Raw genomic sequence first — 17,634 nt, forward strand, 5'->3', positions numbered from 1 at the left:
AAGGGGAATGGAAATAAAGATGTATTCAGAAGAAAAAGAACTATTGTATATATGAAACTTCCTTTTGCATAAACCTAATGGTAACCACCAAAAAAAAAATTCCAGAACTGAGACACAACATAAAAAAAAAAAGAGAAAACAGAGGGGAAAAAATCAGAGAATACCATCAAATTAAAACAACAGACAGAAACACAGGAGGAAAGAAACAATGAAGACACAGGGCTACAGATAAAATGGCTGCAAAAATCCTCCTATGTCAGTAATTACCCTAAATGTAAATGGACTGATTCACCAATAAAAAGGCACAGATAGCAGACTGGATTAAAAAAACAACCAGCCCGGCCGGGCGTGGCTCAGCAGTTGAGCATCAACCTAGGATCCAGGCGATCGGGGTTCGATTCCCGGTCAGGGCACATGCCCAGGTTGCGGGCTGCAGCCGATCAATGACTCTCTCATCATTGATGTTTCTATTTCTCTCTCCCTCTCCTTTCCTCTCTCTGAAATCAATAAAGGTATATTTAAAAATATAAATAAATAAATAAATAAATAAACAAACAAACTAACTAACTTCTGGGATGAAGTCTAAAAGCAGTAGTAAGGGGGAGAAGCCTATCTCGAAACAAGAAAACTCTCAAACAAACAACCTAACATTACATCTTAAAGAACTAAAAAACACACAAATGCAGCCCAAAATCAGCAGAAGGAAGAAAATAATAAAAATTAGAGCAGAATTAAGTAGAGAACAAAAAGACAATACAAAAAAATTAATGCAAAAAAGAGCTGGTTCTTTGAAAAGATTAATAAAATTGACAAACTTCTGGCTAGACTCACTAAGGAAAAAAGAGAAAAGACTCAAATACACAAAACCAGAAATGAAAGAAAAGTTCCGATGTACACCATAGAAATACAGAGGAAAAATATAAGAATACTCTGAGCCCTGGCTGGTATGACTCAGCTGACTGGGCGTCACCCTGTGCACCAAAAGGCTGCGGGCTCCACCCCCAACAGGGAGCATGCAGGAGGCAGCTGATCGATGTTTCAGTCTCAAACAGATGTTTCTCTCTTTCTCTCCCTCTCCCTTCTTCTCTCTCTAAAAATGAATTTTTTAAAAAGTTTAAAAAAAAAAGAATACTATGAAAGACTATATGCCACCAAGTTCAATAACCTAGAAGAAACGAACAAGTTCTTTAAAATATGTCACCTTTCTAGACTGATTCAGAAAGAACTAGAAAATCTAAACAGACCTATCAATGGTGAAGAAATGGAAACAACCATCAAAAACCTCTCCAGCTCAGTTAGTTGGAGTGTTATCCCATACACCAAAAGGTTGCGGGTTCAATCCCCACTCAGGGAATGTACCCAGGTGGTGGGTTTGACCCCAAATCAGGGCACGTATAGGAGGCAACCAATCAATGTTTTTCTCTCTCTCCAAAAACGTATCTTTCCTCTGTCTGAAATCAATAAAAACATTTAAAAAAAAAAGCCTCCCCAAAAGTAAAAGATCAGGACCAGATGGCTTCACTAGTGAATTCTACCAAACATTCAGAAAAGATCTAATACCTACCCTTCTCAAACTTTTCCAAAAAACTGAAAAAGAGGCAAATGTTACCAGGCTACAAACCCTGGGAAAGACAATAAAAATAAAGAAAACAGCATGGTATTAGCAGGAAAACAGACACAGAGACCAATGGAACAGAACTGAGCGCCTAGAAATATACCCACATGTACACTGGCAAATAATTTTTTACGAAGGAGCCAAAAACATGCAATGGAGAAAAGAAAGTCTCTTCAATAAATATGCTGGGGAAATTGGAAAGTCACATGCAAAAGAATGAAACTAGACTATTTGTCACCATACACAAAAATGAAACTCAAAATGGATAAAGACCTAAATATAAGACCCAAAACAATAAATTATATAGAAGAAAATATAGGCACTAAACCTATAAACTTGGTTTTAGAGAGGATTTTGTGAATTTGACTTCAAAGGCAAAGGCAGTAAAAGCAAAAAATAAATGAATGGAAGTGTATCAAACTAAAAAGCTTCTGCACAGCAAAAGAAATGTCAACAAAACAAAACAGCAAACAACCAAATGGGAGAAGATACAATGGTACCCCGGTTTCCGAACATCTCCGCTGACAAACATTTCAGTTTAACGAACGCCGTAAACCCAGAAGGAAATGCGTCGGTTTTCGAACACATCTCAGAAGTTGAACATGCCACGCGGCTTCCACTGAGCGCAAGATCCTGAGGCCTAGCTGTCAGCTGTGGATCCCTCGGTTTTCGAACGTCTCAGAACTCGGTCTTCTGGAACGGATTACATTCGAAAACCGAGGTACCACTGTATTTGCAAACAACACCTCCAATAAGGAGTTAAGATCCAAAATATATAAAGAACTCCCACAATTCAACAACAAAACAATCCAATTTTTAAAATGGGCAGAGAATCTGAATAGACAATTCTCCCAAGAAGACAAATGACCAACAAATACATGAAAAAATGCTCAACTTCACAGATATCAGTGAAATGCAAATCAAAACTGCAATGAGATACCACCTCACACCTGTGGAGAAAAAGGGACCCTCATACACTGCTGGTGGGAATATAAACTGGTACAGCCATTATTGAAAACAGTATGGAGGTTCCTCAAAAAAATAAGAACAGAGTTACCATATGACCCAGCAACACCTCCTGGGTATTTACCCCCAAATTTGAAATCATTTATTCATAAAAATATACGCAGCACTATGTTCATTCCAGCATTATTCATGGTGGCCAAGACATGGAAACAACCTAGGTGTCCTTCGATGATTAGATAAAGAATATGTGGTATATATACAGAATGGAATATTACTCAGCCATAGAAAAGATGAAATACTGCCATTTGTGGATGGACCTTGAGAATATCATGCTAAGCGAAATGTCAGATGGGAAAAGTCAAGAATCATATGATTTCACTCATATGTGGGATATAAAACTGAAAGCAACAAATAAACAAACAGGACAAACAAACAAAAATTCATAGACACAGACAACAGTGTGAGTGATGGTTACCAGACCCTTCTGATGGGGGGTGATAAAGGGTAAAGGGGGTCAAATATGTGGGGATGGTAAATATACAGATGATGTATTATAGGATTATACACTTAAAGTCTATATAATTTTATTAACCAATGTCACCCCAATAAATTGAATAAAAAATAAGAAAACCCCAAGAATAAATAAGTTGGGATAATAGCCATCAATAGCCATAATGAAGTTTTAAAAACTGAATTACATTTGTTCTTTCAGATCACCTTGAACCTTATCAACAGAATGAGCAGAAATGTCCTCTGACCTGAAATTCAGCCGCAAATGTGTTTCATCCCTATAATAATTAGCAAATCAATCAACAGCTGAGAAAAGCACTACCTCAAAAGCACAATGTGACTTGATATGCACCAGTATAATAATAGTTCTCATTTATTAGGGTCATCTAATACCAGGAACCAGGGCAAGCTCTTTATCTCCATTTCCTCATTTAATCAACCCTAGGAGGTAGGTGCTATGGAAGAAAAATGTGCCACATACTGAACTTGAAAGCTCAGGGGAGGCCTACATGGTGGCCTTACAAACTCAGAGACAGAGTTAACACCATAGGATGGTCTGAACAAAAAAATTTCTAACTAAAAGCCAGGCATGACAGTATTCACATCCTAGGCCTGCAGCTTCATCGACAAAGGTCAATCTTTACCTGTTGTTTTGCATCGAAGACAACAGGCCTTTGGAATGTCACAGTAATCCTCCTTTCCGAACCCCTCAGGGCACAACCTCCCCACCAGAGCAGGAGAGCACAGGACCCCTCGCTGTCATCTTGTTCCTGCATACCGTCTCTAAGTGCTGTAAATGTTCATCACTAACTATCCTGCACCCACCAAGTAAAAGTGCGCCTCTCCCTTTCATTCTTTATCCAATCTCAGAGACTTCCTTGGTTTGCTTTCCCCTGCCCCACTAATCTACCGCCAATGAACTTCACGTGACCCTCCTTAATCTCCTCCTTTGGTTCTAATGTACAAAATCAGCTGCGCCATTCTCTGGAACATTTTCTCCATCTGTTGAGATTTTGCTTCCCAGCAATTGTTGTAAGTGGTTCAGATAAACTCATAAAAATTCTCCACAGGTTTGGGTGTTTCTTATGTCGACAGTGCTATGATTATGCCCATTTTTCGGAGGTGCTAAGACTTGTTAGTGTTGGTAATTTACCAGGCGACGACAGCAGCAACAGAGGGGGATGCAAACCAAGGCAGCCCGACTCCGGAATTCAAAAATTCTATAGATCACCTATTAGTTGTCTTGAGAACCTGAAAAATTAAGCAACTGTCTACCTTTTTTTAAGGACTGAGCTTATATATATATTTTAAGTTTAAGGGGAGGGAATTCTTTGGAAAATAATGGCTTCTGGGGAAATCTTTTAAAAAAAGAAAGGCTTACGCTTCCTGAAGTCATGTCAAACTGCCGTATTTTGATTTTTCCTATCACTTCTCTCACTATTTCCTCAAATTTACTTTCTGCCCCTTGGTGTTTCCTGCAGTATGAGACATTACAGCATTTTCTTCAATGCCTGGGTCTTTGGTAAGGCAAACAGCGCCCTCTAGTGGGCATTTTCACACCAAAAAATCCTTTTCTTCTTCCCGTTAACAGAGCTGGTCAACAGACACCCACCCATAATCCCAGGCCCCAGAGATGCAAAAGGTTCCTCTGGTTCCTTGTCAGTTGCCACAGAAAAAAGACCAACATCTCCACTCATGGCTGGGTCTAGCCCTGGGTTACTCCAAGTGTGGTCCCTAGATCCGTAGCAAGGGCATCACCTGGGGAGTCTTGAAATACCCCTAACCTACCAGAATCAGAAACTGCATTTTAACAAAATCCCCAGGTGATTTATATGCATTAAAGGTTGACAACTGCCCATTTTAAAATTATTTGTATCTGAGAATATGATATATAGAAATACCACTACCAGTTACCAAATTTGTTTCCTTATACTAGAAATGCCAAAATCCACTAAATACTTTTTGTTAGCTATTTTAACTCTTGAATAACTTTTCAAGTTACTAATGATAATCTGGCCACATCATTTTGTTCTCCCACAATCGAAACCTCCCTCCACCACCAGTAAAATTTTAAAATGATGTGGAAATTCTGATTCCAAAGGGTGGCATTTTTGAGGGTGCTGGTTCATGGGAGTCAACAGGAAATGTGATGCAGTGTAAATGGACATTTCACACATTAGGCTAGGCCAAAATATATCAAAGATAACAAAAAGTTTGTGAAAAGAGGGACTCTGGGGAGACCCATGACAATGCAGCGGGACTTGGGGAGCCCACAACCCAAAAACCTCAACAGTGAGTAAGGTCCCAAGCTCTGGGCTAAAAACCTCAGCACTCCTGCAGGCTCTATGCCTACGAACTGCCTCATCCTTCTGCTTTAATGTCCCCATCTGAAAAGTGGGGTTGTTATGAGAGTTAAATGAGACGCTTCAAGTTAAGCACTTAGCACAGTGTCTGGCACAAAATAAAGGCTTAATATACATCAAAAACAATGGCAGAAACACATTTCTCCTCGGTGGGCCTCAGCTCCCTCATTCATTCCATAAATATTACTGAGCACCTACTGTCTGCTAAACTCTATGCCAGGCACGGGGAATCCAGTGATGGTGAAAACTCAGTCCCTTTTACCTAAGGAGCAACAAAGTCAGGCGGGGAAATCAAATGATGGCCATGTGCTACCACACAGAAAAATGTCTACAGCATGGCCAGACTGAGAATTTTGGAGACTGCAGCGAAAAGGCTAATGGCACCTCTCTTTGTAATTTTAAAGTGTAAACAGCAAAGGTGAAAACATACTGGGAGGCAGAGATGAAAACAGCATCTTCCTGAATTTTCTGACAACACTCCAGATCACTGAGGCCAGGTGTTTCTCCTGTTTTGGGGCATAAGCCTTTTTTGGGCTGAAAGCAGCTTCACATAACGAGGTCAAAGAAAACTCAGGCCTAGAAGAGCTCAGCGGCATCCAATCCTGCTTTAGTGTCCAAGCTTTGGAAGGAAGACGCAGTTAGCCAGGTGAAGGAGGCAGAAAACCGGATGTACAGGCAGGCCTATTTCATTGCGCTTGGCTTTATTGTGCTTCACAGATGTTGCTTTTTTTTTTTTTTTTTTTTAACAAACTGAAGGCAAGACACTCCGCTAGCAAATTTTGATTACAACTGACTTCACTCCAGTGGTCTGGAACCCAACTGACAAAATCTCCAAGGTCTGCCTGTAACTGATTATTTCTAAAGTCTAGGATTGTATATTCTTTCATTTGCTCACTCATTCAATGTAAAGAAACATCAGAAAATTCGTTCCCTTTTTGAGCCATAAGGGAGAGAGCTCAGTCCCCAAACAACCCGCTATCACCGTCAAGCCGGCTCGCGCTCTCCCGGCTCTCGGAGCACCCGGGGGCCTGAGTGGCTCCGTTACTCCAGCCTCAGAAGCCCCGCGAGGCCTGGCAGCCTTCGCAGGTGCCGTTCCCTCCTGCTTGATGAACTCCTACACATGCTGCAAAACCCAGTTTTAGACTCTGCCTCTCTGAAACCTTCCCTGATCCCCTAGGTGGGGCATCCACATATTTTCTTTGGATAGCCTTCTATTCTGTGAGTCTTTCCCATGAAACTGTCAGCTCCCTGCGGGCAAAGCGTAGTCTGAGAGCTCTGCATCCCAGGGGCCGGCGCAGGGCCCTGCCCCGAGCAGGACGAACGGCGGCCTTTTTACAGATGAGGAAACCGAGACTCCTCTAGGGGAACTGAGCAGCTCAAGAACAAATCAGGCTCCCGAGCTGCCCGGCCTTAGAGCTGAGTCCACCGTTCCGGGCATCCAGCGCCCCTAGAACCCGCGCCAACCCCACTGGGAAAGAGGAAGCCGGGACCTTGAGTTCTCGCGAGGGGTCGAGGTCGCCGTGGAGACAACCAAGACCCCGCCGGCCCGGTGCAGGAGCTCCTCTGGGTCAAGACTACCCGGAGGCGGGGTGGGCGACTGCGACTGCACCCAACAGAGGAGCAATTCACACACGCACACAGCACGCACTCACACACACACACACAGAGCACACACTCACAGAGACAAACACGAGACAGACGAGAGACAGCCAATGACAACCCCTCCCCAAAGCCCAACTGCTGCACAGCCCTTACCAGGGAAAGACCGCCATCTTTCCAGTCACATGACCGCTCCTTCCGGGACCGCAGGCCCGGTTCTCCTTTCTAGGCCCCGCCCCTCCCCGCGCCCGCCGCCATGATTGTGAGGGGCAGAGGCGCGCCCCTCAAAGCGGGAACGACTGTCCCGGCGCCATGATTGTGAGGGGCAGACTCCATCCCTACAGAGGGACTCCAACCAGCCTCTCCCTAAGCAGTGACTCCCCCCCAACGGAGGGGCTGGAGACCCTCCCGAGACGGGTGCTCTCTTCCCAGAAAGGGGCTCCCTCACCAGAGAGGGCACCCTTCTTGGAGCGGTGAAGGGAGCCTCCCTCCCCAGCGAGGAGAACCCCCCACACACAGGAAAACGTGTGGGGCTCCCTCCACCGGAAGGCTAGGGGGCCTCCCTTCCTAGCCATGAGGTGACCCTCCCCAGCAGGGAGAGGGGGCCTCCCTTTGCTAGGGGGGCTCGCTTCCTGGTGAGGTCAGGGAGCCCCCACTGCGCCCCGGAGCGCGGGCCTGGAGGAGCGCGGCTGCGGAGACGGACGGGCGCTGCTGTGCCGTGGCCTCCCCGGCTCCCGAGCAGCGCTTGGCATAGGCCCCAGGGCTGCTGGCTCCTGATTCAAACGGTCCCTCCGTTCAAACTGCGGACAAGGTCAGCTGCTCTCAGGGCTGCATTCTCGGGTCCCGCCTCCCCGCTGCTTCCACGCGGGGGTCGCTCGCCCCAAGGAGCCTCAGGTTAGGAGGACGGTCCCTCCCCGCCCTTCAAACAGCCTCTTCTCAACGCCTCCCAACTTCTGCCCCGAGGATGCTTTGCAGGCTGGGGACGCACTGATGCGACGCCTCCCTGGGAACCTCCAGGACTGTCCCGGGAAAGCAAACGAAGCAACTTCCCAGGAAACCTCCCTGCAGCCGCTCGGCTTCAAGACGACCCAGACCCCCCCTTTCTTGTGGCCTCGCAGGCAGAGGAGCAGGCTGGCCCCTTGTTTCTTCCCCTTGTGCTGATTAGCAGTGCATTGGCCCTTTCCCCATCATGGGGAGGTAAAATCAACTCTCTCATCCCTTATCTGTGAAATCTTTCGCAGCCAGGGACACAGGCCCCAAACCCTAGCACTCAGCACTGCCTCCTGGCACTGGGGGATGCTGGAGTCCTGCCCTTCACTCTCAATTCCCTGGAGCACTTGGGGGAGCCAAGGCAGGGAGCCCCTTGCCCTGGGCTGGCCCTGAAACCTCTGCAGGAAAGACCTCCCCAGCCATTTCCTCTCGCACTCCTGCTGGGATGGAGTGGCGGTTGCTAGGGCCCTTGTGTTGTGCCCGCTGCTCTGACCACTTTGTTCCCTTCTTGGGAAGGCCAGCATATAGGTGGCTGCTTGCTTTTGGGAAGTGACCAGCAAGCCCGGAAGGCTGGGCATGTAGCACCCCCTGGCTGAGGCTGGGTGGGGATGCCAGGGACCCTCCACATCCCAGTCAGGGTGGGGTGGGAAGGGAGACCCCCACATACATGGTTTCACCCACACCCAGGCCCCTTTTGGAGAACAGTATTTCCCAGAGGAGTGTGGAGGCTGCTCACCAGGGGCCTCAGCGGCCTCCATTTCCAGCTCTGCATCTCTGAGACCCTGGGTTCCCCTGGGGGTGATACTTCTTGGGGTTGGGGCCTCTGAAACACCACCCATGGCCCTTCCGGAGATTGGGGGTGTGCCCCCAGGGTCAAAGCCAGCCAACAACAGCAGCCTGGACACACGTCTCTGCCCAGCCCCTTTGCCCCTTTGGTGGTGCACCCTCCATACCCCCCAACCCAACCCCCAGCACATTGGTATCATCAAAGGTGGAAGGACAAGCATGTTCTCTGCCCCTTTCAGCTTTCCACTGAGAAGGGAATCTATGTGCTTCAGCTTCTGCAAATTCATCAGTGTCAACCTAATGGTCATTGGTGCCAATTCAAAGTGAACAGGAATCTCCAATTTGGGGTGCGGTGAAGAAGGAAACTTTATTCAGTGCAAACAGCTCAGTTGTGATGCAGCACCCTTGTGAGAGCAGCACAGCTGTGAGACAGCTCCATGTTCAGCACAGCAGTCAAAGCAAGTGAGCTGGCCCTGGAGCGAGGCAGCCCTGCTCTGCTCCACTCTGCCCTGCAGAGAGGTCCACGTGCTCCCACCCGAAAAAACCTGGATTATCGCAGAGGACTCTTAATCGGCCTCCCCTTCTTCCAGTCTCTGCTTTCTGGTTCTTCTTCCATATAATCCTCTAGTTAGATTCCTTCCTTAAACCCAAGACTCCAATACTAAATCTGATATCACTCCCCTGCTTAAAAACAGCCATGCCTGCCACCCACCCCACTCCCCAACTTGGCCTGCAGAACAGGGTTCAAGTGCTTCAGCACAACCCACCCAGCTTCTCCCTTTAGCTTTGCCCTACCACTCGCTGCAGCTTTACTGGTCATGGCTTTCACACCTCTGTGCCTTTGCACTTGTTTTATTTCTCTCAACTGCCCAGAGTGCCCTTCCCCCTTTTCTGTCATCTAATTGTGTCCTAATTATCAAGTGAGCCCCAGTCTATTGAAAGCTTTCCCAAACTCTATCTCATTTGAAGTGGTAACTGCTGCAGAGGTCCTGTGAACACTGTGAATGTCTCATCAATGTCTGCCTCCCCCAGTAGACTGAGCTCCAGGACAGCCCAGACTTTGGTACAGTGCCTGACTCACAGGAGGCGCTTAGTATTTAGTTAAATCAAGGAATCACTTGGGGGTTTTTCATGCTGACTCAGGTTTCTTTTATCCTTGTTGTCCTCCCAAGATACAGTGTGAACACACTTGGAAAGTTAACCAAAGCAATCACAAAAGTGACTGCACCTGATCTGTTTCCTGGTCACTTTGCCTGCCAGTCAATGATTTGGTAGTTATTTCTATAGTGATAACAGAGAAAAGTGACTGAACACAGTGCTGTTTACTTGGGTCCAGGGCATTTCATCCCCACATTTGTTTGTAGTAATGAAATTACCCCAAATTGCCAGGATGGTCTCATCAGATTTTCAGCAGCATCAGTGAGAGTGAGAATACCTTCAGGGTATTTTCAATAATCAGCATTTGTGGTGGCAAAATATGGTTTAGAAAATATCTGAGATTAATAAGCCACCATTTTAGGACTTCTTTACGTACAAGCTGGCCTCGTGAGTACAGCACATGGGCTGTGAGATGAAGGTCTCACATGGGAGAAGCAACTTCAGACTCTGGCCTGCAGTACAACTATAGCCTGGGCTGGAGTTACAGCAGGTGAGGCCAACGAGCACAGGTGTGCCTGGCTCAGCTAAAGTGTTCAATGTCCCCAGCATTAGATACGCATTTCAGAGAAATCAGGTCTCAGCATATAGATTTATTTTGATGCATAACACTATCTTATTATGAAATGGAAGAAGAAAATAAAAGTACAAAGACTCAACCATTTAACCTTTAGCAAATTGGCTTATATCTCCATGTGGAATTTATTTGACTGACTTCATTTTAATAAATACTAGTCCCCTTCACTTCAAGTGCCCATTAAGTTTAATTCATGAAAACCATATATACTCCAGAACATTTACTAAAGACATTTATAGCCATCATATCCACCAAAGAAGACCAAAAAAAGTTTCAACATGGATCCTAGTACAGGGGAACAGAAATTGGAAATTTGCTGGTGAAAGTTTAGAGATACACTATAGTTTCACAGAAAATATTTAGCAATTAATGAAGACTTAAGATTTAAAACCCCATCTCAAACTGGCTTTTTGTTATCTTATGTAATTGGAAAGTCTAAGATCTTTCTCAATACTGTTCTGGTACTTTTTTTTTTTTAAATCGTCACCCAAGGATATTTTTTCCATTGCTTTTCAGAGAGAGTGGGAGAGAGACAGAGAGAGACACAGAGAGATGTTCGAAAGACACATCAACTGGTTGCCTCCCACACTCACCCTAACCAGGGCTAGGAATCGAGCCTGCAACCGAGGTACATGCCCTTAACCAGAATCGAACCCAGGACGACTCGGTCCACTGGCTGATACTCTAACCACTGAGCCAAGGTACCTAGGGTAATTCCAGCATACCTTGACCCAGGGGTTCAAATTATATTAACAAGTCTAGATCTCGCTCCACCTTTCTGGTATGCTCTGAAAAATGGTTTCAGAATTGACTTCAACTGAAGCTCCTGCAACTCCAAGTGCAACTGAAGTACTGTGTCTCAACAGTCCAAGAAAAAAGTCCCAAAATTGAGACCCATGGTCCTGTGCCCCTCCCAAACCATTCACTACGGCCAGGAGAACAGAATGTTCTGATTGGCTAGGCCTGGATCACGCAGCCCCTCTTGGAACCGGAGGAAGGAGTCAACCCCAGGGGAACTGTGAACTGAAAACTGAGAGGGGCTGGGGTGATTTCACAAAGAAAACCCAGGGTGTTGTTATGAGAAAAGCATGGGTATGCTGGGCAGATGACACAAAACGATAGGTGTCCACTTTATCAAGCTTCTGTCTCCTTCCAAAGGCCGAGGGAGCTAACAGCCTCTTTTTAGACCCCACAATCCTATTATCATTAGCCCACTGGTGGGCTCTGCCTTGATTCTGTTATCTCCAACTCCCTTTTCCATTCATTGTAGTTAACTATGTCCTGTATCATCAATCAGTTGTCTTTTTGGGACAATTCCAAGGTCAAATACACTGCCCTAGAGCCCCCATAAATAAAATTTATATTTAGTAGATCACATGTTGGATTTCTCTCTGCTTTGGAAAATGTGCTCAGGATATGCAGCATCCCAGGGAAGAGGCACAGAGAAACTGACACAGAGGCATCCCTCCACACCCTTCACCACCACCGAGGAAGGCTTGAAAGGGGCTGGCATGCTGCCCACCGGGTAACAACTAGTAAGTTTGTTCTTCCCTCTGCCTAAAGCAAAGCAAAACCTAACTGGAAGCATTCGCAGCAGTCTAATTAAGTAATAGTGTGGGAGAGAACTGGCAAAACAATGGTGACTATGGAGACTGCAGAAGTCAGCTCTGCACCCTCTCTACGCAAAGGCAGTTAAGACAAGACCAGGATCAGCCTAGGAAAGCGCAGACGTCCTAAATAGAAGTCTCTGGGAACTGAGGCAGGGGCAACGCAAGAAGGTGACAGCAGCAGCAGATGCTAGCAGCCCTCAGGACATTCACCAAGTACCATCAAGCAAAGTTCTTAGTGGGAACTTCCAAGCTGAGACAAAGGAATGGGAACCTCCAGGGAGTTGTTTGGCAATGACCAACAAAACTCTGATCGAAGCCCAGCCAACAAGGCACAGAGGTTGAAGGTCGACCCATGATCCGGGAGATTGCCATTCTATTCTGGTCAGGGCACATGCCCCGGTTGGAGGTTGCAGGCTCAATCCCCAGCAGGGGACCTGCAGGAGGCAGCAGATCATTGACTCTCTCTCAACATTGATGTTTCTATCTCTCTCTGAAATCAATAAAAATATATTTTTTAAAAAACAAACAAACAGCTCTGAGTGGAGAGAGGGGAACCTAGTACCTTTTCAGGTAAAACACCCCTCTTTATTTCTCAAAGAGCCTTATCGTAAGTAGAGAGGGGATTTGAGGGGGCTGTGTGTGGAGGAAGATGCCAAGTAACTTTAACTGAAATTGGGCCCCATCTTCTCAGCAGTAAAGTCCAACCGGAGAAAATGTAACTTTTCCCTCCAAGTTAGATTTTTCACATTGAAATGACATACTTAGCAGTAGACACTTGTCATATTTGTGGCTGCCCAGAATCTTTTGAATACTCTTCCAGGATACAATTCCTGCCTCCCTAAGGCAGAAACTAGAACTCAATTACCCAGACTTTCTGGAAAGTAGAGCACATGCAATGGCCTAGGCGTTGCCAGTGGGGGCCCACATGATTCTCAGATTCAAGGATGCAGGCTTCATCAAGAACCCGCTTTCAAGATGGGGGAGAGCGGAAGAATGGTTTTCCAGGGCAGCACCAGTGAAGTTTCTGGCAGCCGGTGTCCAGCTGTGTGAACTGTGGTGTCTCACTGCAGCGGGCCCAGACCGGTTTGTGTCCGGCAGTGCAGATCGTAGGCCTCCCTGGAGATCCTGTGAGCTACCTAAGATTCTCAACTGCTTACCTTTTAAAACCTACTTGGAATGAGTTCTATTCTTTGCAAAGAACTGGGATTAATATATATATTGAGCTATTGTTATGTGCCAGACTCTAAGCTGGTATATCCTATGTTACTTTATTTAAACTTCATAAACATAATTTAAAGTAGAAATTTTTATACATTTTACGGATTTAAGAAACTGAGACTCAAAAGGACACTTAATTCATTCTACAAACATTTTTTAAAAGCCTACTGTGTGCCAGACACTGGGAACAGAGCATTATACAAAATAGTTCCCTGCACCTATAGAAAGAATGGCATATTGTATTTTAATTTAAAACGCTCCCTTACCAAAATAAGAGGCACAGGACAGCAGCTGTCTGGGGAGAAGGACCTCATGCCAGTCAGGCTTCATTTTAAATATAGAAAACCCCTAAAAATAGCCGCCCGGTTACAGACTCAGCAGGTGATTGGCCCCCAGAGAGGGGAGGGGAGCCGAGGCCACAGTGAAGGGGAGCGAAAGGACAGCGCCGCTGCTCCCAGCTGCTGTCGCCGCGATGGCTCTGCCTCTGAGGACCCTGCGCCGGGGCTTGGCGAGCGCGGCCCAGGGAGGCCACGGAGGGGCAGGAGGTGAGTGGCCCGCGCCCGGCCCCGCGGCTCCCCCGCCCTGCGCACCTGCACCCCCTCCCGCCTCCAGGGCCTCCCAGGGCCTCCCAGGGCGCTGGGGGCACCGTCACCCGCCGGGTCCCCAGCCCCAGCCCCTCCGAGGCCCTCGCGGCCCGGCCCTCACCCCCGCCTGTCCCCGCCGCAGCCGGCACCTGGCGCCTCCTGACCTACGTGCTGGCGCTCCCCGGGGTGGCCCTCTGCTCGCTCAACTGCTGGCTGCACGCGGGCCACAGCGACCGCCCCCAGTTCGTCCCCTACCACCACCTGCGGATCCGCACCAAGGTGAGCGGCGGGGGCGCGGGGGGCGCGGGGGACGCGGGGAGCAAGGAGGGCGCGGGGGGCGCGGGGCCTGGGCTCCGCGCGGGGCGGGGTACGCGGGGAGCGGGGTACGAGGGGAGCGGGGGCGCGGGGGGCGCGGGGGGCGCGGGGCCTGGGCTCCGCACGGGGCGGGGGACGCGGGGAGCGGGGGCGCGGGGGGCGCGGGGAGAGGGGGGCGCGGGGAGAGGGGGGCGCGGGGAGAGGGGGGCGCGGGGAGAGGGGGGCGCGGGGCCTGGGCTCCGCGCGGGGCGGGGGGCGCGGGGAGCGGGGGACGCGGGGGCGCGGGGGGCGCGGGGAGAGGGGGGCGCGGGGCCTGGGCTCCGCGCGGGGCGGGGGGCGCGGGGAGCGGGGGCGCGGGCCCGGGGCTGACCCCTCCCCCCTCTGTCCGCAGCCCTTCTCCTGGGGGGACGGCAACCACACTCTCTTCCACAATCCCCACGTCAACCCTCTGCCCACCGGCTACGAGCGACACTGAGGCCCGAGCTGCGGCGCGCGCTCAATAAAGATGTGGAAGCTGTGCCTCGGCGGCTCTGTGCGGCCCGCGGGCGGGGGGGGGGGGACCCCGCGGAGCGTCCGGGGGCCGCCTGGCGCACGCGCATGCGCACAGTGCGTGCCCTCCCCAGCCTGATTTGGGGGGTCGAGGACTCTCTTTCCCACCGGCTCGCCTATTAGTAATTACGGCTCTAGGCTGTAGAGGCTTCCACAGTGGATCTGTGAATTCTAACTGGAAACAGTCCTGATTTCAACAGTCCTGAGGCTCAGGACCTAATTTTTTTTTTTTTTAACAATCTAATTGCTTGAATGTAGACTCAATGTAGCACTTTTTTTAAATATGTTTTTATTGATTTCAGAGAGAGGAAGGGAGAGGGAGAGACAGAAACATGATGAGAGTCACTGACCGGCTGCCCCCTGCACGCCCCCTGCTGGGGAGGGAGACACCAGCCCCGGCTTGCGCCCTGACCGGGAATCTAGAACCCTGACCTCCTGGTTCTTGGGTGGGTGCGCAACCACTGAGCCACATGAGCCCGGCTCATGACCTGATTCTGAGTGTAGACTATTTCAGTCATTCTCCGTGAGCACCTTTGATGGGTCTTCTGTGTTAGTCTAGGAAATCAGGAAGCCTGGCTCTCCTAGCTTCTAGAGACCCCATTCAAGGGGGTCATTGGTTCAAACCAGCTCTGGACCTCTCATTCACCTTCTAAGACAGTCTGCTCACTGTCCATTGCCAAGGAGCGTGAAGCCTGGGCTGAAACCCAGTACCAACACACATAAAAAATGTCTTTTGGCCTCCTTCCCTGACACTACTCACTGCACCACTAAGACCATCACAGGCCTCAGTCACCTGAGAAAAACAGAGGACGTTCTCTATACCCACAAACAGGTTCACCCAACCCTTCCTAGAACAGCACTCAGGCCCTGGACTAGAGCTCTTTCACACAAGGAAAATATATTATGAACATCCTCGCTTAATGTGGCAATTCTCATACATAAGAAAATTCATGCTGGCATCATGCCTGCCTCAGTAAGAAGTGGGTTATCACTGAAGAAGTTTAGCAAGGCCTTGGGAAGGGAGTATAGCACCTGGTATGTTGCTCAGGCCGGTCCAGATCTATGCAGAAGGTATTCCCATGGAAGTAGATATATAGGCTGAGGCAAGGCCAGCCCATGGGGGTAGAGATAAACAGAGAAGTAGATTATTAGGACAAAGGCAAATTTGGGGACTCCCCACTGAATGTGGTAGTGTCTTCGGGCTTCCCATCCAGCATTTCTTTGTACCGACGTTTGAAGAAGCCAAGCTACGAAGGGAAGTAAATCAGAAAATCTGGGTAAGAGGGCAGGGAAGAAAGTTGGGCGTGAGGAAGAAGCTGAGAGAGAAGGGAACTAAGCTGACTTGTATTTGTGCCAAAACACTGATGCGAAAAACAGCTATCATGTTTTGAGTATCTACTGTGTTCCAAAAACAGTGGTTATGCACATAATCTAGAGCAGAAAAGCATAGATGCTGTGGCCAGGCAGGCCTATGAACATACCCTGCCCTCATTTCTGTCTTGCTTCAGCTACTCTGTGATGTAGGCATTATTATTACTTCCAAATGGGAAACAAACCCAGAGAGGCTGAGCAACTTGCCTGACATTAAACAGTAAGAGAGAGCTGAAATGTGCACCCGGGCCGGCCTGATTTCATTGTCTGAGTTCTTCCTGCTCTGCCACCCTGTCTGTGGGAGCTCTGGCTAGATGGTGGTGGTGTCAAGTGTGGGATGAAAACACTCACCTTGTAGAGTGTGGCTGTGATGAGAGCCAGCAGCAGCAGTCCTCCCACAGAGCTGCCCACAATGAGGGGGACAGGATCATAAACCTCATACTCTTCCAGCACCATCTCCATCTGATTTGGGGGTCAGAGAGTATCAGGCCTCTTGTCCCAGACTCTTCCCAGGTTCTCCAACCTTTAACTTCCTCCCCTGCTTCCCAGGCCAAACTCCAAGGGGTGAGATAGAGAAGCGCCCATGGATTTAGGAACAACTGTCCTGCCCAGGGACCTTCATCCTTCCCCCCTCCAGGCTTGTGAGCCCCACACCCAGCATCACGGATTTAGCACCAGAGGCTTCAACTTGGAGACTGCCTGCCACACAGTCACTACCTGGGCTCTCAAAAACGCCTCTTGGCCTGGAAGCTGGGAATACACAGATGTGTCGAACGTGATTTCAGCCACACTCACGACCGATACCTTCTTCTGCAGCGTCTGCAAAGGGAGCAGGAGAGCTGGGAACTAGCCCTGGGAAAGCTCAGAGTCAGAGAAATGTCCTAGCTTGATTGAGGCCAGGCACAGACATATCAGGTACCGCCTGATATGGGCGAGGGGCTGTGCTGTTGGGCCTACACACCTGGCTGACCCAGCCAAAGCTGAGGTTGCCCTTCAGGATGAAGTCAAGTTCCTCCTGGATGCCGAAGGAGGGGATGTCACAGTGGAACCTCAGGCAGTCAGCAATGGAGCAGTTCTAGGGACAGGAGAGGAATGAAGTTAAGAAGGGTCTTATCTTAGGAACCACAAGAGAAAGTGTCAGATAGGGGTGAGGAATAGGTTAACTAACAATTATACGGCATACATATAACTCTGCAACCTAGCACTGCATTTCCCTGTGTTCCCCAGTGAGCAACTGGTCCTGCAATGGGAGCCCAGGGCCTTTCTCACCAGCACAAGACTCCATGGAATCTGAGTCTGGAAGTGAGAATGCTGGGGAGCTTCCATCTCTGACACACAAGAGAGACTCTAGTGAGAGAAAGAAATAGCCACAGAATGATGAAAATGTCACTGGTAAGAGGGTATGAGGCACTGGGATCAGACCCTG

General features: G+C 48.7%; 3 protein-coding genes across 4 annotated transcripts in view; 1 reads left to right on the forward strand and 2 right to left on the reverse strand.

The window, feature by feature from the left end:
- Window positions 1-7,246, reverse strand: part of VPS35L (VPS35 endosomal protein sorting factor like) — a 116,991-nt gene extending 109,745 nt beyond the window's left edge. Inside the window, exons 1-2 of one of the 2 annotated variants that reach the window (XM_081131615.1) lie at window positions 7,210-7,227; window positions 3,280-3,369 (exon numbers count right to left, since the gene is read on the reverse strand). In XM_081131615.1, coding sequence (XP_080987741.1) covers window positions 3,280-3,369; window positions 7,210-7,226 — 107 coding nt within the window. In that variant the 5' untranslated portion in view covers window position 7,227. Of the gene's footprint in view, window positions 1-3,279; window positions 3,370-7,209 lie in introns of both variants that reach the window. The other variant, XM_081131616.1, reaches the window with a different exon arrangement.
- Window positions 7,247-13,665: 6,419 nt separating this feature from the next.
- Window positions 13,666-14,807, forward strand: COX6A2 (cytochrome c oxidase subunit 6A2). Its single transcript, XM_081132481.1, has 3 exons — window positions 13,666-13,934; window positions 14,116-14,252; window positions 14,680-14,807. The coding sequence occupies exons 1-3, from the start codon at window positions 13,862-13,864 to the stop codon at window positions 14,761-14,763; spliced, it is 294 nt and encodes a 97-aa protein (XP_080988607.1). The 5' UTR covers window positions 13,666-13,861; the 3' UTR covers window positions 14,764-14,807.
- Window positions 14,808-15,116: 309 nt separating this feature from the next.
- Window positions 15,117-17,634, reverse strand: part of LOC308554465 (integrin alpha-D-like) — a gene marked incomplete at its 5' end in the record, with an annotated part of 30,756 nt that continues 28,238 nt past the window's right edge. The window contains 5 exons of the mRNA XM_081131704.1: window positions 15,117-16,084; window positions 16,560-16,670; window positions 16,926-17,027; window positions 17,170-17,283; window positions 17,478-17,555. Coding sequence (XP_080987830.1) covers window positions 15,986-16,084; window positions 16,560-16,670; window positions 16,926-17,027; window positions 17,170-17,283; window positions 17,478-17,555 — 504 coding nt within the window. The 3' untranslated portion in view covers window positions 15,117-15,985. The remainder of the gene's footprint in view (window positions 16,085-16,559; window positions 16,671-16,925; window positions 17,028-17,169; window positions 17,284-17,477; window positions 17,556-17,634) is intronic.

Source organism: Miniopterus schreibersii, assembly GCF_964146895.1.
Source record: "Miniopterus schreibersii genome assembly, chromosome: 3".
Lineage (NCBI taxonomy): Eukaryota > Metazoa > Chordata > Mammalia > Chiroptera > Miniopteridae > Miniopterus > Miniopterus schreibersii.